This window comes from Grammomys surdaster, unplaced genomic scaffold, assembly GCF_004785775.1.
Source record: "Grammomys surdaster isolate TR1022 unplaced genomic scaffold, NIH_TR_1.0 126109, whole genome shotgun sequence".
In the NCBI taxonomy this organism is placed as follows: Eukaryota; Metazoa; Chordata; class Mammalia; order Rodentia; family Muridae; genus Grammomys; species Grammomys surdaster.
In genome coordinates this window covers 5209071-5235220 of record NW_021620917.1, presented here as the reverse complement: position 1 = coordinate 5235220, position 26150 = coordinate 5209071, and the positions used below count along the sequence as shown (strand labels likewise).

At 52.4% G+C, this 26150-nt stretch overlaps 1 protein-coding gene across 1 annotated transcript in view; it reads right to left on the bottom strand.

Annotated features, from left to right (window-relative positions):
• Positions 1 to 26150, bottom strand: part of Mad1l1 (mitotic arrest deficient 1 like 1) — a 318963-nt gene that overhangs the window by 113059 nt on the left and 179754 nt on the right. Inside the window, exons 11-12 of the mRNA XM_028756021.1 lie at positions 21019 to 21159; positions 10645 to 10701 (exon numbers count right to left, since the gene is read on the bottom strand). Of these exons, the coding sequence (XP_028611854.1) occupies positions 10645 to 10701; positions 21019 to 21159 (198 nt within the window). The remainder of the gene's footprint in view (positions 1 to 10644; positions 10702 to 21018; positions 21160 to 26150) is intronic.

Here is a 26150-nt window from a genome sequence, read left to right as displayed (position 1 = left end):
CCAGCCCCTCACTGGGGGATTCTAGGCAGGGGCTCTACCACTGAGCCCCTCCTTTTCTCAAGACCTTCCTGTAATGACAACCACACACTCATTTCCTGTCTCTACCACATGTGTCCAGTATAACCACAGCAGCAGTCTGCCATCGCCTGGTTTCAGGCTCCAGGGCCCTTCGCCTCATGAGGCGAGTCCTGCCCTCCCTCTTGTGGACATCTGCTCCCCTCCAGCCAATAGGAGCTGACTCACAGTTTGGACTGCTCGACACAGGATGAGGGGAATAGAAATGTGGCTCTGCGTGGATGTGGCAGCCATACTTATCTATTTTCTACTTCACTGAAGAGAGCCTAGGTCTAGAGTCAGTTATAAAAACAAGAAAGCAGGGGACTAATTGGATGGCGCCTTCAGGGACCCTGCCAAATGCCTCAAACCACGGGCCCGATTCCAAACTCATCCTGCTAAAAGGATTTCACACACAAAGTGCTTTTTGGAGGGCTCATCTGCAGCTGAGCAGTGGAACCCCAAGCACACCTCTGCCAAGTGAGACGGGATTTGGTGAAGAGGAGCCCTGTGCAGGCTGGGTGGGGGCTGCTTTACCACCTCCCACAGCCCGGCCTCCTGTTTTCAAACTGAATGTCCTAGAGAGGCTGGTACTGCCCACTCTACTCTCCAAGACTGGTGGACATGTGAATAGTCTCCCCTTTAGCACTCTCTGGCAGGTCAGCTAGTGCACACTGTACCCCTGACATTCTCTACACCTAGGTGTGGCAGGACAGGTGTTCTGGAGACAGCTGCATATTTCTCTCAGTAGGAGGCTATGTTCCGGGTGGCCCAGGCCTGGCTGGAGGGATGAGCACAGACAGACTTGCCCCTAAGGGGCGGCTGGATGAGCCAGGGTACACTCTAAGTCAGGGCAGGCAATGTGAATGCCCAGCCTGCCACTGACCTAAGCAAGTGACAGAAACTTTTCTGGCCCTCTCTTCTTCCATCCTAACAGCCCCATCCCAGGCTGCCATCGCAGGCTGCCACAGAAAGACCCCTTTTGCCTTCTCTCCCCTGCCCCATGCTCCTGTGCTGTCTGCTCCAGTCACAATCACTAAACAGACAGGTGTAAGTGGGGCATGATGGAACATGGGTAATCCCAGCCGTAGAGAGGTAGATGAAGGAGAGCAAGCACCAGCTACACTGTGAGTTTAAGGCTAGCCTGAGCTCATGAGACCATGTCTCAAAAGCACAAAAGGCACAGAAACCCAGGACAGAGCCTAGAGCCAGCCTTTGCTTTCTCAGCATCCTTACACTTCATACTGCTGTGCCCTGAACACAGGGACGAGGACACACTGCACTCCTCCTTTGTCCCAGGGCCCTAACTTCTACTCTCCCCGACACTGTTCCTCATCTGAGCTCTGGCTGACACAGCCAGGCAGAGGCTGGATGAGAGTAAATGCAAGCGACCTCAGGCTTCAGCTTGCAGAAGCTGACACTCCTGGCCATTCTCCTGAGGTAACATATGCTGAGGACATTTGCTGCAATCCCTGACCCCTCAGTGTGGAGAAGGGACAATAGCAGCATCCCTGCACTAACAGCGGGGTTGAAGCAAAGGCTCTGGGGTCTCTGCTTGGGCCAGGTGAGGCTGGAAAGTGTGGACACGAAGCAGTAGGAAGCAGCAAGAAGCACTGTGAGCGCTGCTTCTGTGGAATTCTTGGAGTCTAAGCTTAAGTCAAACCTCCAAAGTGGTCAACAGAATAGATGCAACTCTATCAAAACTGGAAACACTGGCTGGAGGTGTGGCTCAGGAGAGCGCATGCACAGCACTGGGTTGGATTCCCCAGCACAGCAAAAAACTTCAAATGTCTTTCTTGCAAAACTGTTTTTTTTTTTCCTGTTTATGCTAAAATTCACAGGGAACTGCAAGGCGCTCTGAATAGTCAGAATGATCTTGATGGGGTGCAGTGGTGATTTTTCTCCTTGCTGACACAAAATACCTGACAAAAGCAACTTAAGGAAGTGTTTATCCCAGCTCACAGATTGAGGGTGCAGCCCACCACGGTGGAGAAGGCATGGCGGCAGGAGTGTGAGGAGGCTGCTCACACTACATCTACAAGCAAGACACAAAGAGGACGAGCACTGGGGCTCAGTTCGCTTCCTCCTCTTCACTCACTCCACAACCTCGGCCTAGGGAATTGTGCTGGCCACACTCGGATGGCCTTCCTACCTGAGCTAACCCAATCTAGAACTCCTCAGATGTGCACAGGTATGTCTCCTCTGAGTCTACATCCTGTGAAGCTGACAACCAAGATTTAAATAATACATTATGGGGAAAGGGGACACAAAGTCAGAATGTTCATATCAACCTAAGACCAAAGGACACGAAAGACAGTAACTGAGGTGGTGGCATAAGGAAGGACCCACAGGCTTAACTCACTGAGTTGAGCATTGAACACAAGTTGGCACGACCAGCTGGTTATTAATGAGGAGGGATGACTACCAGATAGGAGCAGAGTCTCCGAAGGGGACAGGATTGAGACTGCGGGGAAGGGGCCTGAGCCCTAACTCATGCCATATAAAAACCAGCTCACAGTGCATCAGAACACAAATGTGAGAGGAAGTTGCTAGAAGGAAAATACAGGCAAGGGAAAATGAAATAAAGACACATGAGTGAGAACACAGGCCTGGATCTTCCCAACTTTGGGTTGGGCAATGCTGTCTAAGCTGTGCCAACAGAGTGCAGCACAAGGAGATGCCAAGGGCCTCATCACAGCACAGTTCTATATGCTAAAGGGCACGGGAGTGAGAACAGACTACTGGGTGAGCTACAGCTTTGCTGAAGCAGAGCTCTGGTAGTCCTCGAGTGTACAGAATACATGAAGAACATACAGCAGAAAGCACAGCCTAAAGATGGGCAAAGGAGTCTGGGGATGCAGCTCCATTTGTAGTGTGCTTGCCAATTAAGAACAAAAGGCAAAGAAGAAATAACAGCCGCTTCCGTCATTCCTGGTATTGGGACTTCATCTTTCTGACTAGACTGGCTAGAGGCAACTCAGTGTAGTGGCTCTCACAGCAGCAGACTTTGATCGTGTTCAGAGAAGTGACCCCTCACGTGTGGTTGACATGAATATCCCTCAGAATTGCAGGAGACTGTGTCCTAGAGACAGCAGCAAAAAGGAGGGTGGCTGAGACTCCCCCCACCCCCGGTAAGAGGAGCCCCAATACTTCAAGACCAGAGCTCTCTGACAGCTCAAGAAAACACAAATCTGATCTGCAGCAGAACCAGGGATGCCCTTCCAAGAAAGTTGCCCACAGACGCTCCCAGCCCTGTCAGCCCAGTGCTGAGCTCCTCCCTGGGTCTCTTATCCACAGGCTCCGGCAGCTTCCCTCTTTGCCCTGAAACATCACTGTGACTCAATTCTAAGGATGCTGTGACTGCCTTCCCAGCAAGGCACAACCTCCTAATGGGAACCGTGGGCTGTGGTTTGAGTGGTTCAGCACCCTGCCCTTCCTGCCAGCGGTTCTAATTAATAAAGCCGCTGCTGGGCACCAGGTCCTGGGCTCGGTGGGCTCTCACGCTGTCACCATCCCTCCAAAGTCCACTCCAGGCAGATGTCTCACATCTCTAAGTGGTAACTCTGAGACAACAATAGGAAGTCTGAATGGAGAGCACTATTCAGGTCAGCTCTAAGCTCACTGGAACGTGGGGGAAGTACCTGAGGTGCTACCTCTTGTTGCAAGGGAGAGAGGTGTCTTAAGCTGAATGTTCCCTGCACTTTCACTTCAGCCTGGAGACACATGGGGTACATGAGGCTGCATAACCAGCACTAGCTAGCTACCAGACAACTTGCTGCTGAATGCAATGGGCTTCCTAAATGGGACATATTCAGAGAGGTCAGCTTGTAGCTTCCACACAAGGCAGCCAGCTCATCACTCCAAATACAGAGAAGTCTGGAGCTCTACAGGCAGCCAGCTCAGGGAGTGGGCTACTGCACGACAGGCTGGCTGAGCCCCGTAAGGGATGGGTCGGATGGTCAGTTACTGGAAGGCAAGTGGCAGGGTATATACTGAGCCTGTGTAGCATCGCTCTAGAAGCCCCAAAGGTCAGGCTCGGGGAAGTCCAACATCTCAGATGCAAAGAAGAGAGGTAGAATGGAGGTCTAGAAGCAGTGTGGACAGCTTCTGCCAGCTGGACACACTGGGGAGTGCCAACCTACTTTGGTGGGGCTTCTGTTCCTTCTGGTGGGCATGTGCAGGTGAATTCTCAGCAGGTACAGAGGGTCTAGGGGAGACATCCAGGTAGAAAGTGGGGCGGTGAACACAGAGCTGACCATGTAAAGCAGAAGGATGGTCTCCAGGTCCATGCGATTAAGTATCTCCTCAGGGTGGCAGTGTGAGGAGAGGCCAACTAGAGCCTCAATGGGGCCAATTCCCTCAGAGAGCTCCCTTAGGCTTCCAGCCTGCAACACTGGGTTGGATACCAGGGAACAACAGCCCCAGAAGCCTAACTGGGCTCTCGGCTTCTAGAGCTAAGCTCTACACACATCTACTGCTGAAGCTTCATGGTGCTGCATGCTTCTGTATCTGCACCAAGATCAGCCCAAATGTACGGTGTAGAGCCTTCTTATTCCCTCATCCTAGGGAAACAAGTGTGTGCTTGCATAATGTGGTACCTGCCTCAGTCTGCATGCCACACCTACTGATAGAAGAACATCCTCAGAATGGGAGAAAGGCAGAGCTTCTTCTGGTGGGAGCAGACAGCACCTCTACCAGCTCTGTGGAGGACCACAAGAGGGTGCAACTGGAGTCACTCAACAGGAGGCCATGTACTGTGAGGGGGTCAGACGTGTGCGGAGAGCACACAAGACAATGGTCCCCAGTACTCACTTCTGTGACATCCACATGACTCAGAATGTTATCCTGAGCCAGCCTGGCCCTGAAAGGACATGAGACAGCCCTGGAGCAGTGAGCAGCCAGAGCTGTAAGAGGCCATGCACATGCCACGGACCGCACACAGCTCACAGTCCACAGAACCCATGCCTTCTCCATACAGAATCACAGGGCCTGCTCTGCTGGGGGGTTTTGTTTTCCTTTCTCTCTCTTTCTTTTTTTTAATTTAGGGATGGAGAGACAGCTCCATGGTTAAGAGGGCTGGCTACTCTTGCCGAGGACCAGAGTTTAGTTCCCTGCACCCACACAGTGGCTTGCAAGCACCTGTTAACGCCAGTTCCCAAGGACTCCACACCCTCTTTAAGTTGGGGCTGGGGCATGTGCCTTTAATCCTAGCACTCAGGAGGCTGAGGCAGGTGGATCTACAGAGTGATTAGGACAGCAGGCAGCCAGGCATATACAGAGAGACCTTGTCTGAAAGAAAGCATACAAAAAGGTTCCGTTATTTTTGATTTATGTGTGAGTATTTTGCTTCCATGGATGCATGTGTGCCATGTGTCCAGTGTCTGTGGGAAACAAAAGAGGGTATTGGAACTCGTGTTACAGATGGCTACGAGCTGACATGCAGATGCTGAGAACTGACAACCAGGTCCTTTGTAAGAGCAACAGGTGCTCTTAACCATAAAGCCATCTCTGTAGTATATGTGTGCTTGTGTGTGCACACACACACAGAGAGACACACACACACAGACACATGCACAGGCTGGCCCTGAGCTTACGATGGGGCTGAGGATGACACTGAACTTCTAATCTTCCAGCCTTCCACTCCACAATGCCCAGATTATGTACGTGTGCCAGTGCTTACTATGCAGCTCTGGGGATGGAGCCCAGGGCCTTGTGCCCGAGGAGGTGACTGCTCTGCTACACACCAGCCCTGCTGCCAATGCATCACAGCAAGTGTCCACCTGTGAGGAAAATCTGCCTGAGATGTGCTCCTTTCTGTCTGGCCACAGAGAGAGGCACTATTTGCAGCGGCTCTCGGAGACAGAGCATAGAAGAGTGGTCAGTGCAAGCTCCAGGCTGACCCAACCACAGCCTCTTTAGGGGCAAAACCCCCTCCTGATCCACAAACTCCACTGGGAATAAGGCACAGAGGGTAAGGAGGAGCCATTAGGGAAAATGGTAATCAAGAGAAATGACTGCTTAATTACACTGGAGGGGGGGCGGCATGTCTGTTAAGACAGAAAATAAATCCACATTTCTAGCTCCCTGAAGTCTATAAAATATTGGAGGCCTTTTATGGTTGTAATCAAAAACCTCATTTCTCTAGCCACTGCTGGCCGGATCTAATTAGGGTGAGGTACGCTAACGGCACAAGCCTGGCCCGGGACATTGCTCCTTGTGGTATTAATTGCATTTAAAGAGGAAGCATGAACCACACTCATGCTCACTAATTAGTGTGAGGTTACTAATTAATAACACAAAGTCAAACTGCCTTTGTCCTGCCATTAGTGATTAGCTCAGTATGGCACAGTTTCCCTTCTACTGCTTGTGAACAAGCTGGGAGTCAGATTCCAGCAGGCAGAAGGCTAGAAGCTGCAGGATCAGGCAAGTCCCCAGGCCATGTCCCTGTTAATGCTGGACACTTGTGTGATTCCTCTACATGCAGGGAGTGCAAGCCTCCCTCTCAGGGCCAGGATGGTACTCGCTCAGCTGGCCCTTCTTCACAGCATGTAGCCTCAGGAAGACAGAGGGACTGGAAGCAGGATGACCAGCCCATGGCCATCCCGGCCTCTCTGGCAGCTCCAGGGTGTACCTGCTTTGTCTCTGGTCCTTCTCCATAAGAAAAGGGCCTGAGGAGTTAGCAAGCAGAAGGCACCTCACAAGCAAGTGGATCCTCAGTAAGGGGAGGGGGAGGGTTAACCAGTGGAGGGGGAGCCAGGGGCCATGCACAGCTGATTAGACATGAGGGGGCTACCACAGGCTGAAGGTAAAGTAGAATGACAAAGAAGTTCGGTTGTCCTCACCAAGTCCCCTAGGAAACCCTGCTGGAAGCCTTCCTCCTACAGGCCTCCTCAGGACATTGAATGGCAACATCAGCTGTATCTCAGGTCCTGCAAAAGTATAGGACTCATAGCACAGGGGGAGGCTGGAGATGCAAATTTAAGCCTAGAAAAGGAGGCAGTTGTGGTGGGTATGCCTCTAATCTGAGTACCTGGGAGGCTGAGATGGGGAAACAAGAGTTTGAGGCCAGCAGCCTGGGCTACAGAGTTGATCCTTACTCAAAATGCCAAAGCTGGGACTGAGATGACGGTTCGATCAACCAAACAGTTGCCTTACAGCAAGGAAGACTTTATTCTGACACTCAGAGAGCCAGGTGTAGCTGTGCACATTCAGAATCCCAGCAGCAGGGAGATGGGAGGTGGACATCAGATCCCTGCAGGCTCATGGGCAAGGTAGCCTAGCCTAGGTGCCATTGTTCCAGGCCAATGAGAGAACCTGACTGAAAACAGTAAGGGGAGGGCCTGAAGAATGCTACCGAGGTTATTCTCTAATTTCACATGCATGCATCCATATGTACACCCATACAGGCACACATGCACTCAAATACGTACTTACAGCCGCAAAGAAACACAAAAGAAGCAGTAATAAAATAGAGGAAAGAAATGTAGTTGTTAGTAGCAAATGCAGTCGTGAGGGCAAGAAGAGGCGGGTGGAAAGGGATTTTAGAGAGACGACAGTGTGCTACCAGCCAACGACCCAGGTGACCTGTGCCTGCCACATGGGAGCCACTGCTACACATGGCTACTTAAAGCTCCAAATTCAACAGGCCTCCTGTCATGTGGTAAGGCTAGGCATGCAACTCATTTAATACATGGTTCCACAGAATGCTGATCCTGATACTCTGGTCCGCTGCTCTGGGGAAACCTCCCCTCACCAGGCTCAGAGTAGCCAGAAGGCAGGTTAGGCATCTGGGGCAGCCAAGCCTCAAAGGTCAGTAACAGTTGGACATGAACATGAATCTGCCAGGCCCGGCCACTGCTCCTCCTCAAGGCCTGCCTGAAGCCAGGGTAGGGCCTACTCAGCCAGCAAAGACATCCCTGAAGCAACCAACCCCTGTTGGAAGGATGGAAGATAAACACATACTTGTGACATCTGTGTCACAGGTCCCCAAGCACTGCCACTTCTTATTTTCCTCTTAAGTGGGAAGGAGAAGAGAAGAGATACCAGCACTGTAAAGTGACCTGAGATGAGGCAATCAGAGGCAGAGATCAGAACCTGGGCAGAGGAGACAGCTCCAAACAAAGCCCTAAACAAACAGGAAGGGACCCTGCCCCAAGGGCCTGCAACCAATCCAGCAGCATCAGAGATTGGCTATCTTAGAGCCTGTGGCACCTGCCCTGCTCTCAAGGGTCAAAACCAACCATATTTACTAGAGTCCTGCACTGGCCACGGCCTTGCTTGGTCACTACTGCTGTGATGGAACAACACGGCACAGGCGCCTCCAGGAGAAAGGGGCTCATTGCACTCATGGTTCCACGAGACTTCCTCCCAAAAGCAATGAGGGCAGGACCTCACGCAGGGCAGGAACCTGGGGTAGGAGCTGATGCAGAGGCCATGGAGGGTGCTGCTTCCTGGCTTGCTCCCCATGGCTTGCTTTCTTATGGAACCCAGGACCACCAGCCCAGGGATGGCCCCACCCACAATGGGCTGGGCCCTCCCTCACTGATCACTAATTAAGAAAATGCTGAGCCTCCCTCCCTCTAATGACTCTAGCTTGTGTCAAGCTGGTATAAAACTACCGAGCACAGGGATGGTTCCCAAGTCCTCTACAACCAGGGGCGAGCCTCTGCAAGAAGACAGGGCTGGGACTAGGGTGGCAAGATAGACCATGGAGAAAAGCACTTGAAACACAAGCCAGAGAACCTGAGTTTGATCCCCAGCACCTAAATAAAGCTGGAGGTGGTAGGAAGTATCTATAATCCTAGTCTTTTACAGAGAGATATGGGTGGTGACAGAACCTCAGAGGACAGCTAGCTGGGCATACAGTGGCAATGAGACACTGCCTCAAACAAGGTAGAAGGGAATGACTTACACCCTCTGACTTCTACATGCCAAGGCCTGCCCGCCTGCCCTCCCTCCATCCCTCCCTCCCACACATACAATGCACATACGAACAAACATTTAAAAACAAAACTGAGGCAGGGTAGAAGGCCAAGCTCATTGAGACCAAAGCAACGCAGGCTGAATCTCACGCTGCCAGAGCCCTGGGATTCTAAGTCAGTTTCTGTGGTGGTCACTAGTGCCACTAGTGCTTTCCAGGGACACAGGATGAGAGGCCAGCTTAGCCTCAGCACTATGCCACTCAGTGCGCCCTATATTCCCACAGCACGAGTGGGAGTCTGTGAGGTACCCTGACAGGAGCTACCTAGCACGAAGGGCCTGAGAACAGCTTCTGCACCCTGCCCCTAAAATGGACACAAGGCTCACAGTTCCTCCGAAGTGACACGGAAAGCACGAGGCCAAGCCAGGCAGCCATGCTTCTGTGCAAATGCACCCTGGGTGATGACAAGCTGCTTAGCCACAGAGCCCTAGGCCGGCATGCGCTTAGCACAACTCATTTCTAATTCCACTTGGCCTTGTGTACATTATGAAAACAAGGCCCTGGGGTACATTCCAATTCAGGTCAACACCGAGGAAGCCACGCATGTCAATGCGCAGAACATCAGGCTCTCCCCAGGCTGTGCAGACTGGTGCTCAGCTCACAGAAACCCCCACACCCCTACATGTGGCACCCCTACACGTGGCTTCCCCAGTGGCAATGGCAAACAGCCCACTGCTAAAGGAGGCTGGAGCACTTGGATCGCAGGGACAAAGCCCAAGAGGTCATCTGTGGAGACAAGAGGGCTACCACACTAACCAGCCCACAGCCAACACTGCCTGGGTTAAACCAGGTCCTACCATACCTGACAACGTGCCAAAGTTAAAGAAACTCACCATGCCCACTGACAGGTACCACGCTCACAGTCCACAGACTCTCTTCCACATTCACTGTGAAATCTCACAATCTACAAAACCATTCCCTCCGTGCTCCCCGCACTCTAGGCCACAGGCCTACCTGGCCTGTTACCTCTGAGCACAGCCCAGGCACCTTTCCCCCTCCATGCCGTCTTAACTGTCATTGTCCACCTGACTGACACCTTGCTGCTTAGACTCTGCTTGGTCACAGTCTGACTCCTATGCTGGCGACAACACACTTGGTGATGGGCAGTGGACACACCAGCATTGTATAACCTTCCCTGATTCTGTATTCCATGACAGGCCTCTCCCACCTCCAGATCAGAATTTCAACCTTGACCCAGAACCCTCAGATTCAACACAAGCCAACCCCACCTGTGAATGCTAACCCTCATTCTCAGAGTCCCACAGGGAAACCCCACCTGTGTTATCTGACCCCCACCTAAGTGCTCGCACACCTGCGGAGCTTAGGCTGACCTGGCCTGACCCTTAGCCACAGGCTCCCAAATGGCTCCCAAGACTCTGGCCGGGCTCACACCTTGGTATCATAAAGGGGTGGGCACCAGGACTCAGTTTCCACCAAAGTTTCTTCTACTCTGCCATTTCTAATAATACCAGAGAAACACCATGACCACACAGGAGGATGTGCCTGTAGGCCAAGCCCTGCTTGGGGAAGGCAGGGCTTCTCTTAGGTGGCCTGCCCTCAGGCAGTCCTTCACCACACAGCACCAAGTGACCCTCCACCTCAGTACTCACCGTGTCAGCTCTCTGCTTCTGAACCCCAAGCTCCTCCAGGGCCTGAGACAGCTGAGACTATAAGAGAAGACCAAGAAGGTTAGAGGTGAGAGGAGATGCCTGTCAGCCTTGGGGTAAAGGGCCTCCCTCCACTCTCCCTGGGTCTGTCAGGGCCACCCTAGTCAGGCCCTGGGTAATATACATTCTGAGCCCACATAATCCCTGCTGTGTGGTCACACACTGCAGTAAGCTGGAGCAAGGAGGAAATCAGCCAACTGAATCCTGCACCTTACAGTTTTCCGCTCTGGAACCACTGAATGAGGTGGTCCTGCTGACACAGGACAAGGCCCAGAAAACTGGGGGCTCTCCAGCACTGAACAGACTGTGAAGGAGCAGGGAAAACCTGGCCTGCTATTCCTAGATGAGAACAGTTCTGATTGGGAAGCCAAGAGTAGCCACACTGTGCTTGAATACTGACAGTCTCCTGACCAGAGCCCAGAGCCTCACCCCAGGGTTCAGCACCCAGAGAAGGATAGCCTTCCTGAGGCTTCCCAACCTCTGCTTTAGCATCCCGGGGAGGAGCAGGCTCCTGGAGGCTGCAAGCACAGACTCAATTTCAGTATAGGAGACCAAAGGTCAAAGAGCACAGAGCTTAGCTCCAGGGTGCCACAGACCCTATCCTCTTGTACTCACAGCATGGCCCCCTCTAGAATGGCACACACTCCTCACTGACTGAATCCACTGTGGTTCTCACAGGCCCTGCTAGACTTCTCCCTGGCAGGCAGTAAGCAGCATGGCCAAGATGCTTGCAGAAATCCATCCTGACCACCGGTAGGCTGCTGTGAGCAATCTATAAATGCACTCCACTGTGCACTAAGCACTTACACTGCAAGGATGTGAGCTCACTGAGCTGGAAGGGTATTGCCCAGACCATAGCAACAGTCACTCCATTGTCAGCTCTGCGACAGGCAAGGGGACTCCTTCTTTCACTCCATCTACTATGATCTGGCCTCTTCCTCTGGGGATTGCCAGAGGCTGAAGTGCCCTGCAGACACCAGGGCAGCTCAGTGCCTATGGGTATTCTGGCACACCATGGCCTCCTCTGGAAGAGCTTTCCTTAGGAAAATGGATCCAGAAGCCAAACACCATAACTCATCGAGTTGCTGGTCAGTGAGCTTGGCAGGATTTGAACCTAGGTCCAACCTGAGACTTTCAAAACTGGAAGAACTGCAAGGCCTACATACCTATTACCAGGGCACACAATATTTCCCCAAACACCACCCTTGCTGCTTTAAGAGGGGGTGATGGAGGTCAGAGGCTGACATCCCCTCCACCTGACTGGCCTCAAGGACGCACACTGATCTGCTACAAAGCAGTGAGGAAAAAAAATAAACAGTGTGACAGAGGAGCAGGCAAAGAGGCAAACAGACATCTCCCAAAAAGGAAACGCACACAGGCGGCAAACACACAGAAAGGTAATTAACATGGTTAGCAATTAGCCAAATGCAAATCAGGACCAACAGCAAAACCACTCTGCAATGACAGGGCTGGCAGAGCCCAGGAAGTGCTGGGGCGCTGACGGGACAGGATGGGAATTAAGCAAGTCTCAGAGCCGGTGACAATGGCAGTGAGGCTGAAGGAGCTCAGACCGCTTCTCCAGGGTGCCTAATGTCTGTGTGTCCACCCCAGCTATGTGCTCACAGGACAGAGAAACACACTTCCTAATGTCTGTGTGTCCACCCCAGCTATGTGCTCACAGGACAGAGAAACACACTTCCTAATGTCTGTGTGTCCACCCCAGCTATGTGCTCACAGGACGGAGAAATGTACTTCTGGGCTGAGGAGATGGTTCAGCAGAAAAAGTTGTTTTCATGTGATGAAAATCTGAGTTTGGATCCCCAAAGTCCATGTAAAAGCTAGACACGGTAGCACACATGTGTAATTCCGGTACTCCTATGTTGAGAAGGAAGGCAAGACAGGAGACTCTCTGAAAGCTCTCTTACCAGTTAGCTGGGCATACACAGGATGAGCACAAGCCCCTGCCTCAGAAAAGTAGAAGGCAAAGATTGACACCTCGGGATGCCCACTGACATCAGCATGCATGCACTCATGTACATGTGATCACGTGAGGACACACACACACACAGACACACACACACACACACACACACGAGCACCTTTGGCTGTGGTCTTGGCCAGAGAAGGATGGTAAATGACAACCTGGCCTGTATGAGCACCACATCTATAGAGAGAAGAGGGGCTGGCTTCCACTGCAGCTCTACCAGCACCCATCCCACACAGGCATCAGGAGGTAACCAGGAGGTTCCCTGCAAGACTACTAGAAAACACTCACTCCAGAAGAGCAAACCTTGCTGGGTAGGCCGGAATCAAACACCGTGCCATGGCATGGCTCCTCTGTCAGGGTCTCATCTCTTGGATCAGCCAAGCATGGTTAGCAATAGCACTGTTGTAGGAAGAGATTGTTGGGAGAACAAGACATTTCAGTCACCATGTCCTCATCCAGAAAGTAGGTCCCTTCTGAGGTCCCTGTGCAAAATGATCATCACACTGTTCTCAGAAGGGACAGAATGGTAGAGTACTGTCTGCAGCTTGAGCACAGAGCCTCTGGAAAATGCCACCTTGGCCACTAAAGGAAGACAGTGGAGGTGATGCCCCAGGCCTCACTGGAAGATAAATCGCAGAACTGAGGACGGAGGATGTGGTGTAATGCCCAGCAGTGGGGGATGGGCAATGCACCTAGACTGAGGAAATATCTCATGGCATCACAGTAAGTGTCCTGCCCTTTGCGGTGACATCAGGGCCCATATGCTCTTGCTTTCTCCCAAGACTTCTAAAGAGGGGCAGGCAGCCCTTATGCAGGAGAATAGCAGCAAGGTCCCTCAGCCCACTGGCTGCCCCTCACCTGCCCACAGCTGGCCCACACAGAGCCAGGAACTAATTCAGGCAGTCATCTCTCATCCCTCTCTCACAGGGCACCAGCTACCAGCCCTGCCCAAGATACGACTACCACCAAGGACACAAAGCCTGGCCTGAGGCTATGCACAGGGAAGACAGGCTAGAAGACTGCTCCAGAAATGGTACCAGTTTGGAGAGGGCAAAATCAGCCCCTACTCGGGCTCTGGAGAGACAGACAATAGTATGGGGACAGCACAGATATGCTTGGTCTCAGGTGTGGCCAAGGTGGCAGGTGGGCTAACACATATTTGTTATTCCTGTAGAAGGGCCGACAGTGCTGGCCACAGTCTCCAGCCAAGCCCTGGAGACGCGTGTGTTCAGACAGAAGCCCTGGACATGCGCCACCTGTGACATTACATCCTGCACAGAAGCCTCAGCAGGGCTATTTTTATCCTGAAGTGAGAAGTGTCAGCCTGATGATCTAGCACCCCTGCAGGCACACAGACAGCTCTGAGTATGCAGGAAAACCTGCAGGCAGGGACAGGCTGGGACGGGCCATCCCAAACCCTGAAGGGGATTGGTGTACCATCTGCAACACCACAGCACAGTATGGCCTAGCTGGGAAAACCTGGAGAGTAGGCCATCAGTCCCACCTGGACCCAGGCGGGTAGGGGTCCACCCAAGGTCACAGTTAACACGGAAGAGGCTGGGTCTTAAGTGCTAGGCTTTCCCTTGGGGTGTGAATGTAGATATGGATGCAGGAGCCTCTCCCTCCCGCATGGATGGCAGGCGGAACACCTTCAGTTTCTGGGGACTACAGAACAAGGCAGCCCCTGAGCAGTCAGCCAGCACACTCAGGCATTCACAGCTGCAGCCTGAGCTCCGGGGGTGGAGAGCATTGTGGGCAGGAGTGGGCTCTGCTGGAGTAGAGGAGACAAACAGCCCAGCCTGCTCCACCGGACTCTTCAGGGTTAGTGACTCCACAGCAACCACCTAACTAGAAACAGGAGGCTCCCATCTCTAGCCCATGGCCACTGGTCCTGGCCTACAAGTGTTCCCACTCTCCCTGCAGGGATGCTGAGAAAGCTCAGATCTGGGAGCTGCGGCAGTGGGCAATCAATCAATCTTTTCCGGCATGCAGCCGGGACCCCATTGGCTGCCTATCATCTAGGTGACCTCCACAAAGGCTGCTCTTAACCTCTGATCTCAGCTCTCAGAGGACTTGTCTTCCATCTGTACAATGGGCCCAGTGAGCTGGACTGTAGTTCAGTGGCAGAACAATTCCCTGGGCTCTTCCAGTCACGCCCTCCAGCAGCCTCCAGCACCCATGTCTCAGACGGACTCTTTGGCGTTTTTTCTCCTGTGTTTCCCCCATGGCGTAGTCTTTTCACCAGAGAGCAGCAGGCCAGTGTGTCTGTGAGGGAGTCTCCATGTAGCCGGTCGAGCTGTAACCTGTTTTAATTAAGTATGCTGGAGACAACTCAGGTGACGTGTGGCATCCAAGTGCCACACACTTGTATTTACGGCTCCGTCGGCAGAGGACTCGTGACATCTGCTTCCAACCTCCGCAGCCGCTTTATTAAATGGAATAAATAAAATCCGGGCAAAATGGCAGCAGCCCCACCGGAGACAGGCTACTGGGAATCTCCCAGGTCTACATTTCTAGTTCGTTTTGCTGAAAATGATTTTGCTGGAATCAAAGCACGCCCCATGCTGGAACTGATGCCGGATGCAGCCTGGCCCAGGGCTGTGCTGAGAAGAGGGCTGCAGTGACTGCCTGCCTACCCATGGCAGCCTGGGGCGGGCACACCTGCCTTCCCATGAACAAAACCAGCAAGGAGCATTCCCTCCACCCTGGTCACCAGTGCACAGGAATCCATGGAAGTGCCTGTTGGATCCCAGCAAAAACATGAGCTTGGGGTGAGGGTGGGTAAAGAAAGACAAGAGAGAAGAGCCATCAGGGAGAAAGAGAGAACAGAGGGTAAAGGGCCTGCTGCACAAGAATGAAGACCCAGTGCCCATGGAGAATGTCAAGTTTGGCAATGTGCATCTTAAATCACACTGTGGGGAGGCGGGGAGAGAAGAACCCCATGAGCTTACTGACCAGCTCATCTAGCCAAATCTGAGCTCCAGGTTATGGTGAGAAGAAAGCCCCAGTGTTCACCTGACCTCCAAATGTGTGAGTACTGGCATGTGCACCTATATGTGCACATGACAACACACAGAAAGAGAGAACAGGCAAAGAGAAGGGAAGACTAGGGGCAGAAGTAGAAAGGAAAAGGTGAAGGGGTGGAGAGACAAGAAGGCAGGGAGGTGGTACCACACACTCATGAGACACCCTGAATCACCACACGCCCAGTGCTGTTCATCCTCTTTCCTGAGAGCTCTCCATCTTGGCCTGTCCCTGAGGGTGGATTCACAGTCAGACCCTACATTGGGTTGTTCTTTTACTCACCCCTTTCCACCTTCTCAACTCAGGTCTGAACAACACAAGCAACGTGAGGGCTCCCTCTCCATTTCTTGTTTTGTAACTTCCCTGGAAGAAATCACTTGCCTCCCAGGCCTGAGCAATGTTTACCCTGCTGTAAGGCACTAAGGGACCTTTAAGAAAGGAGTTCCGTGAAGTTATGTAACTTTTTACTGTGTCAATACAAGCAGCTCAGCTAATACACTCCCGACAAGACTTTTAAAGCTCTCCAGGCATGAGCCATTTGCAAGCGTCTGGTATATGAACTTCACTGTCCAGTAAGGCGATGGAAAGCTACCATCTGTGGCCGCAGCCCCACCACCCTTATCTCAGCCGCTCTCCAAGCATTCAGTACCCAGAGGGGCTAAGTCCTCTATAGGTGCCTCTCCCAGCCCCTGGGCAATGGGTGAGATCTCTAGAATGTACCTACAAGGGATGTCAACATGCCCATGGGTAGGGGAAACAGGAGACGGGAAGGTTTGCCTGGGACCACCCTCCACCTCAGACTCTAGTTCTGCCAACTGCAAAGGAGACACTTAGCCCTGTCCCCAGGAACCTGAGATCCTGCAAAAGGCTGTGCTGGCTGTAGGGTGTGTCTACAAGCTGGGCACTCCTAAGTGGCAGGTGATGTATGCCATCTTGTTAACAGAATGGCTTTAGATGGTTAAAGTGTACCTGCTGGACCCCAGGGTATGACAGAAGCAAGCTGTGGCTATCTTGGCCCAGCAGTGCTCTCCTCAAAAGGGTAGGGGCTGGAGACGACAGCAAGGCTATGGGTTTGCAGGTGAAGTAGAAAATTGTTGAAGTTTGGCCTACTGCTATGTACTGTAATGAGAAATTCTGTGCCCAAAGCTCTAGGCCTAAGAGTGACTTCTCATGTTTACCAGCTTTTGTTGTGCAGACCTTGTTCCTTAATTCAAAACAGTTGGTTAAATAAAATTGGCTACAGCCAATTACTGGAGGGACTAGAAGTAGGTGGATTTTGAGTTCCCTGGTTGGAGGTGGAAAAGAGAGAGGAGTGAGGAGCGACCAGGAGGAGAAGGAAGAAGAAGGAGAGGACAGGAGGACACCTCCATGAGGGGGATGAACCATGAGCACATAGCCGGGAAAAACAACAAGTATCTGGGGTACATTGCTGGAGAGGTAGCCGGGCCAGCAGTTAGAAGAGTAAATTAGGGGTTACCACCCAGTAATTTTCAAAGCCAACTAAAATCACCATAGTCCGGGTCTCATTTATGTGTAAGCTAGTCAGAGGTAAGCTTAAAGTGGCTGTACTATATGCACGGCTAGTGACGCCCAGGGCTCTACACAGCAAGCTCCGTGGCTTCTGTGGGAACAGCTTCTGGCTCACTGTGGCAGGGGGCCTGTCCTACCAGTCACCCTCATAAGTCACCTGCAATTCCAGAACTGATGACTCAGGATATCACCTCAGACTCACCAAGGCCCCAGGAGCCCACATCTGCCTGTCCAGAGGCAGCGTCTCCCTCCTTTGGCCTATGCATAGCTTGCCTTCTACGACAAAGCAAGGCTGTTTGTCCATCTCCCTTTTCACTACATGGAGACTCACAGAAAACCCAGCTGTACATTGGGCTCTACAGGGCAGGTAACAGAATGGAAAAGAGCCATGCTCGGGAGGGAGTACCCTCCTAAATCCAGGCTCTAAGACAGCTGGGAGGCCGAAAGCCAAGGCCACTCTCGTCCTTCCAGCTCCTCCACAACAGACCACCTAGCTGTGGGACTCTCATGTCTGCCTGGTCCTTGCCTCTGATCAAGATGTACCCAGTATGCGCCCAGTTTCCTATTATTTCCTCCTCCCAGCCATCCTTCTCTGCATCTGCCCTAGCCCTCTCCAGGGCAGTGGCTAGGCCCAGAAAGCATGAGCCTGTCTGCTGCCACCTGGTGGAAGCAGAGGGTGTACTGCTCCCCACTACAATGGTTTAGGACCCCTAGGCGGGCTTCTTCTTCTAGACTGATAAATCCAGCTAGTACTCCATCCCCAAAGGGCTGAGTTTGCCAGACCTTGTGCTCCTCCAGGGCCCCACGGTATGAGGAGGACTCTAGTCGAGACAAGGGATCGTGTGACTGACTGGACACAACTGTCTCTTGGTGACTCGTGTGATAATGAGGCAAGAGTCTGAACACATGGCCACTCTAGACTGCAACAGTTACATACCCACCAGCTCTAAGCGTAACTAGCATAGACACAGGGTGAACAGAGGAGCCACCAGGGCTCTGCTCACAGGAGCCTATCTCACCACAGTCATGAGATCAGCACACCTAGGGCCAGAGGAGGAAGGTCACTGAGGGCCAGCCTGCTTCAAGAGGCCAGAGTGCCCATGCACAAGAGGACCAACTGTAAGGTCTGTATGTTGGGGAGGGGGCTTCTTATCCTCCCCAACCTGGACTAACCTGACGAACACTCACAGTGACCATGACTATGAAATAGTAAGAGCACCTTGCTCGACCTGCCCCAACTGACTTTCCCATAGCTCTGGGACACAGAACAGGAAGAACTTACCGTGTTTACATCCTGCAGGGAAAGAGAGGGTGCTGACACATACCCATGAGCAGGGCGACAGCGAGATGCTGACAGGGAACATGTATGAGCTGGAGCAGAATCCTGACAACACTGGTCACTTGACACAAAGCACTGGCTGTGCCCAGACTATCATTCTCCTAAGGACCTATGTGGAAGGCAGACGGCACCACAGATGAGACTCTCAGTGAGAAAATGCCAGGGAGCTGCCAGGTGTCAGAGAGCAGACCCACAGATCTCTCCTCGTTAGTGTTTCTCATGGAGCTAAATGTGCTGTAATAAAACAGCTATTAACACACTTACATTGATGATGGCATAGCTCGCTAGAGCCAGAGTTAACCTTTCCGATGAGGGTGGAGAGCTGGGTTGCAGTCGCTCACAGCAGCCCCAAGGGATTGCACGCCTGGCTGCTGGCCACCTGTGAGACACCGGGACAAGTGTGCAGCCATGGGGAGATCAGTATAGGACCCAAGGGGTCTCCACGACTCACAGCTTTGGTTCATTCTGCTAAGAGTGTCAGTAAGAGATGCCCCTCTGTGCAAGGACAACACAGGCCCGCTGTGCCTGATGAGAACCCCGTGAGCGGGAAGAACACAAGGGCGGCCTGGACTGGGCCTCCTCACAGGGCACAGCCTTGCCACAAGCCTCAGAGCTGACGCTCTGCAGCACCCACTCTAGTCACGCCCCGTTTTCCCATGGAGTCCTACAGCCATCCTCTGAGCTGTGGGTGCCCAGGAATGTCACAGCAGTGTCAGGCGTGTCTGACTGCTCCTTCATGGGCGCCCACACCTATTGCAGATGGGATGTATGTATGTATGTATGTTTGTTTTTGCAATAACTAGGAATTTAACACAGGGACTCATGAAAGTCAGTAAGTGCTCTACCACAGAGCCACACCCCTGCCCCTAGTCAAGCTATATCCTCTACCTTCTTTTCACTTAAGACAGACATTAAGTTGCTCAGACTAGCCTTAAACTCTCTCTAAGGCCCAGGATGGCACTGAACTTATCACCCTCATGCCTCAGCCTCCCACGGCCCTGGTGGACTACAGGCCTGCGCCACCAGGCTAGCTCACAGCTGTCTACTACAGACTACAGGCCTGTGCCACCAGGCTAGCTCACAGCTGTCTACTACAGACTACAGGCCTGCACCACCAGGCTAGCTCATAGCTGTCTACTAAACACTCCCCTCACCAAAGGCTTTGTTGCAAGCCTAGGAAAGGGCCCTGCTCATTGTGGATTCCAGTGCTCTCTGGGAAGAGCATATAGCCATGCTGTCACCCTGGCTGTTCCTTTAGATACTTTTCCAAGTGGACAACCAGGAGCACTAGCAGGAGCACTACACAGAATGACTGGCCCCAGCAGCACCTCTCTGGGAGTCTGCATCACACCAAGGTCAAGGACAAGCCAAATAGATGTGACCATCAAGACCAAAAGAGCTGATGGGACACAGAGTGTGACAAAGGCCTTGCCTAGGATGCTCTGCAGCTTGGCCGTGCTGCAGGGCAGTCCTGGGTTTGTGCTTAGGTGCCTGGTGGCTTGGGTTCAGTCCTGGACATTCTGGGTTTCCGCTTTCTTGTCATTGAAATGTGGACAATAAGAGTCCTGCTTCTAGGGTCATAGCCAAAGTCAAGCTCAGAGATACAACTGAAAAGTGGGTAAAAAGCAGGTAGCATCTGGGGGCATGGCTGTGTGGTTCTCCTGACAGGCAGGATCCTGTCTCATCTTACATGGTCATCCAGCCTCTCCAGAGAATTAAGCAAACCTCCCCACCTCTGTTGGAGGAAGAGCAGGGGCTTCCCCTACGGCTACAGGGGATGACAACATTTAACATGTAGGAGTTTTACACTGGCATACGCCAGCGGGGAAGGAGAGGCCAAGTGCGGTTTGCACTGCTTCCCAGTGCCTGACAGCCTACAGGGGCCAAAGAGTTACTCTCTTCTTTAAAACATTTCCTCTACCCTCACTCCACTAAAGCAACATGAGATTTCACAGAGGGCTCACAATACTGCAGGTGACAGAGAGAAACAAGAAGCCACAGACGGCTTGGAAGACACTGTGCCATCCCCTAGACAGGAACACTACAGGAACATGCAGCAAGAGGAAGCAGGCTGCCGCAGGAACCACATGACTACACAGCACAGACTGTCTTCAAGGCACCTGGCAACAACCTGGTGGAGGCCTTGCCTCACCCTGAAGCTCCTCTGCTGGCTGGGGCTCGCTAGCATCCTCTAACCATCAAGTGCTATATAAGAAGTAAAGTCGTGTACGTACCAAAATAACCCCCATGGCTGCCCTCCCCCAATACACACACCATAGTCCACCTGCCCATGGTACACACCTACCTCCATCTCCGAGCTGTGGGCATGCACACCTACCTCCACCTCTGAGCTGTGGGCGTGCACACCTACCTCCATCTCCGAGCTGTGGGCGTGCACACCTACCTCCATCTCCGAGCTGTGGGCGTGCACACCTACCTCCATCTCCGAGCTGTGGGCGTGCACTTTCTGAACCATGTCCTCGGCCTCCCACATGCGCTGTGTCAGCTGGGCTGAGTACTCAGCTTGGGTCAGCTCACTGTCGTAGGATCCCAGGATGGCACGCATGCCGTCTCGCTCCTGTGGACATAGATGGTCAGGTCAGGGTGGGGACAGTCTGAAGTGGCTTGGAAGAATACAGAGGTGTGAGCTTCAGAGTCCCTGCACATGCTCAAAAAGCTCAGCACTCTGGCCTGCTTCCATCTGCCAGTGGTGCACACCTTCAGAGAGCCTGCAACAGAGGCCTAGGCCTGCAGAGCTCTAGACTTAGTTTCACTGGGTCGGTGATGAAAGAAGCCAGCCCTGCCAACGGTACTCACTTCAACCATGCCAGGGGAAGACACCAACTTGGTGTGAGTCCTGACCAGTGACAAACAAAGCAAGAACACAGCCTGGGGAATAAGGACTAACCCTTCCTGAGAAGACTCAGAACCCTTGGCCTATCCTAATGCCCAGACACTGAGGCTCCAGAAACAGCTGTGATCTCAGTGAGTACCCCACCTTCACAGCGAATTCACAGATGCCTGAGGCCACCAGCCTCTCCAGCCATATTCTGCACAGAGTAGGAGTGACAGCTGGAGTTGTGGCTAACCCTCCTCAGCTAGTCTGTGCCCATTAGAATCCTAAGGTCGACAGTCTGAACTGGAAAGCTAGCAGTAGAGAGATGCTGCCGAGACTGGGACCAGGTTCTCTAAGATGCTAGAGAGGGGTCACAGGAGCTGAAGAGGAACACCCTCCATCTTGCCGGCAAGGAGGCCTGTAGACATGCAACCTGTCCTGTATGGGAAGCCAAGATGCTGTGAGGACCACATATGGGGTACAGCATTGTTGAGGAGACTGTCTTCCCCAGGGGTGCTCACTGCATTCTCTTTGCCCATGACTGGGGTTCTTAAGTGTGGCCAAAAACCTACAGGGCCACTGGGCTCCTTTGGATATAGATATCACTCCTAGGTAAAGGAGACCCAACCCCAAAATCCCAGGCCCAGGCTTGGGACTCCCCTCAACCTGATGTCACCTTCTGAAGAGTTCCAAGGGATGCACAAGTGAGGGTGGCAAATCTTCCTTGGAAGTCCAGGTGTGCCAGAACCCAGCTTCATCAACTTCCTGTGAACATCACCTTGGGGAAAGTGACAAGGCTCTTCATCCTGCAGGTCTGGGCAAGCCCAGCTCTGTGCTTCTAACTGGATCTTGGGGCATCGCTGCTGATGAGCTTGGTGCTGTTCGCTTAAGCTCTGCCCATTCATGTAGCCAGCAGTGCAGATGCTGGGGACAGCACAGCTCAGGAAGAAGGAAGGGGACAGTTCCTACTATAAGAAGCAGCTTCCAACCCCAGCTCTGCACTGAAGCCAGCTATCTAGTCACTCCAGGTCTCAAATCCTCCCTCAGCAAGAAAGTAGTCACAAGGGCAGCTGTGTGGATCAATATTGCTGTGGACAAAGTGTCCAGTGAGCTGTCCTGCTGACAACCATTACTCATGAAAACAATAGGATTTTATTACCATTGGCAAATGCTGTCCCGGCACAATGGCCAGGCTGTGGCTCCTATGTGCTCCAGCACATCCTTTCCCAAATCACACTCTGGAAAAGGCCAGGGTGGCCAGTACCACACATGCCCTCCTGTGTGACCTGCATGTCTGTCCACACTGGGGGAGGCTCAGGGGGCTGAAGAATGATTTCCACAGACTGCCTCTTTTAGATTACATAGGCACCTGGAGCGACACCCACGGACACCAAGGACTTTCTCATGAGGCTAAGGCCCTGGACTCAACACTTAACACCCTCAGCACCAATACTGCCTATCCTTAAACCCCTCTGTTTAAGAAGGTTGGGATGCTGGGGTGCAGAGAACACCTGACCACCCCTCCCCCTTGACCTGTGGGCCTCCAAAGCCTCATCTGAGACCTCTTCCCTCCCAAGCTGGGGACACAGTTAACACCCTGGCATAGAATCCATAACTAGTGGGTGCCAAAAAATTCAATAAGTGAGAAATTAAAGTACCAAATCCAGCTGGAACTGGTCACCAGTCTGGGGGAGATCTGTTTCCGCCGAAAGGTTTATGAAGTGCCATAACTTTATTGAAATCCTATATCTTCCCATTGACTTTTATCGTCTCGAGCTGGTTACCCAAGTTATCATTAGCAGAGTGTCGATGCCACGAGAGGCCGGGCGGGGGATTTCCTTTCATCAACAAACTGTAATTGTCTCTTTTATTGATCGGTAAATCTCCCCGCTGCCGCCTTTCTCTGGGCTTTTCTCCTCGTGTGTCTCCAGGCTGGCACAGAAGAAAAATAGAACTTGAGAAGTTTGTTGTCTGTATCGTTTCAAGGAGGGTGCTGTGTGGTGTGGTGGGGAACAGCTCTTTAATGAGCAATGCCGCTGTCGCCTTGGCCCCACTTGAGCAGGCACAGGTGATTCCACAGCACAGACAGGCACCTAGGTGGTGCCCACAGAGCCCTAAAGACCTGCTTGCCAAGTACCAAACAAAATGGTATTTTCCACTGAGTGCTTCTTCTCGGGTACAGAACGATCCTGTTTGAAAGCAATCAAATTTGCTCACCACGTAATTAATGGCGGGGAGAGAGTGCTAGCAGACAGTCGTACTGAGAAAGCCATCAGCTGAAGACAGAGACCTCAAACCCACCTGAGACAGTCAGAGGGGATGGCTGGCTGCCTGGGTAGTGCCTCTCAGAGGCAGGTGAGGCCAGTGGCCATCCTAGCTATCAGCCAGTCAGCCGATGGTGGTGAAATCAGAGTAAAAAAGCAAGGTGAGAGCTGCCAAGATAGCTCAATGGTAACATTTGTTGCTAAACCTGAGGATCTGAATTTGATTCCTGGGACCCACAGAGGGGATCAGGCTGAGTCCTGTAAGTTGTTACCTGACCTACATGGGCCCCTACATGAACATACACACAGGCACCAACCAACCACGCACACACACACATATACACACGAGTTGGGGAAGAGGTAGGGAGGATAACTACAGCTATGTTGCATGAACATTTCCAATTCACTCCTAGTTAGAGAAGACAACAACAGTCCCAAAGAAAGGACTCCATCCATGTCCAGAGTGGTGGGCTTAGCCTACAGGAGCTAACCAAAAAGTTTAGTGGGTTCTCTTACAGAAGCATAGGTAACCGGGGGCAGCTGTATCACTAAAACCTCACCCAAGCGCACAGATGCCAGTGCACAGATGCCAGCGCACAGATGCCAGCACACAGATGCTACATCCTTAGAACTCCCTGCCCAACTTGCAGGCAACTCCACCAGAGAGCTCTCTTCCCAGAAAATGCTCCCTGCTTACCTAACTCCAGAAAGGGATTCTTGAGCCGTGTCTCTTCTGAGTTTCATCAGGCACAACCCAAGACTCAACCCCACTTTCTACCTGGGCCCCCTCCCTCCCTCCACAGGTGAATGTTTTAATCTAGGGGGTGGGGGGAAGTGTTGCACAAAAAACTAATAAAAAATTCCAAAGCCAGGGTTTCATAGTGGTTTTCTAGAAGAGAAACTGAGGCACAAAAGTGAGAATAAATTATCTCAGGACCCAGGAACTCCTAATCACTGCCTTTTGGAACCTGAGCCTCCTTACAATGTCCTTTCCCCATTTAGGATAAGCTCAGACATCCAGAGTGTGTGTGTGTGGTGGGGGGGGGGGATAGATGACCATCACAGAACAAGAACAGCTAACATGGGTATCCTTACTCCTGGACAGACACTACATGCACCAAGAGAGTTCTATGTAACTGGCATTGCATCGGTGGAAGTCCTGTCATCCATCTTTGATCCATCAGTGTGTGCTCACTAACCTGTATTGGCATAGAGAAGGCCCCACTTAAACCCATGGAGTTCACAACAGCACAGCACAGTGGGCCTTAGGGCAGACAATGGATGCAAGACCTGACCAGTGGACCGAGCGCTAACAAGACAGCAGGTGGTCACAGGTAACCAGAGCATGCAAGCTGCACCTGGTGCATGCAAAGAAGCATCTCCCAGCCAGAGGGCAGTGTGGGTAGTTCCCAGAGGGCCTTGCCAGAGAGCACATGTTAGTTTCTTTCTGTTGCTGTGATGGAACACCACACCCAAAGCAACAATGGAAGAATGGATTTGTTTCGGCTTAAGGTTCTAGAGGGGCATAATGGGGGTGGGGAGGGTGGTTCTGTCACAGCAGCAGAAAACTGAACAATCGCTTCTTCAACTGCAAACACCAAAAAGAACACAAACTGCAAGTAGGCAGAGCTCCTCCCTCTCCAAGTCTGCGCCCCGTGATATATCCTCAGAAAGGCTTCACCTAAAGGTTCCACAGCCTCCACAAACAGTGCCACCAAACAGGACCAAGTGTTCAAATGCATGAGGCTGCAGGGCCCATTTCTCATTCAGACCTGTACACACAGCCCACCATCCAGAAATAACTCTTCCCCAGCCTCTGGAACACAGTGGGAAGGAGGTTTCAACGTGGAGTAGAGGACCAGCCTGCCGTCTGTCTCAGGCCAAAAGCACCACAAGGACAATGCTCGCAGGACATCTGTTTGCTCTGTAACGTGAAGAATATAATCAGCCTCTCTGAACATCAAGAGACTGTACTGTACTGTGTCCAAAGGGCCTAGATGATCTTGGAAATTCAAATACAACCCTCTGCAGGAGGCTCTGGCCTCAGACACACCCTCCAAGTGGTGTGTCATTCTGGCTGTGTGGGCGGGCATCACTGCCATCCTCTGTTCTCTCAGCCCTGCTTGGATGGACAGGAGTGACCTGCGAGGCAGGTGTATGTGCTGCTCTGAAGCCCACTCAGGCTACTGGGACGGCTGCTGTCGAAGGGCGAGACAGGGCTCAAGGCAACCTGCACTCCTCTCCCTCGCTAAAGGGAACTGGATTGGAGGCACCTTATGTTGGCACAGGGGTCTCTCCCTAGGCCCAGAGACCCCCCGACCTCACAGAAGCAGCTGAGAGCAGAGCCTACAGGCAGTTCAGGCATGTCCCTTTCCCTTTCTTCTCTCCTCTCCTCTCCTCTCCTCTCCTCTCCTCTCCTCTCCTCTCCTCTCCTCTCCTCTCTCTCCTCTCTCTCCTCTCTCTCCTCTC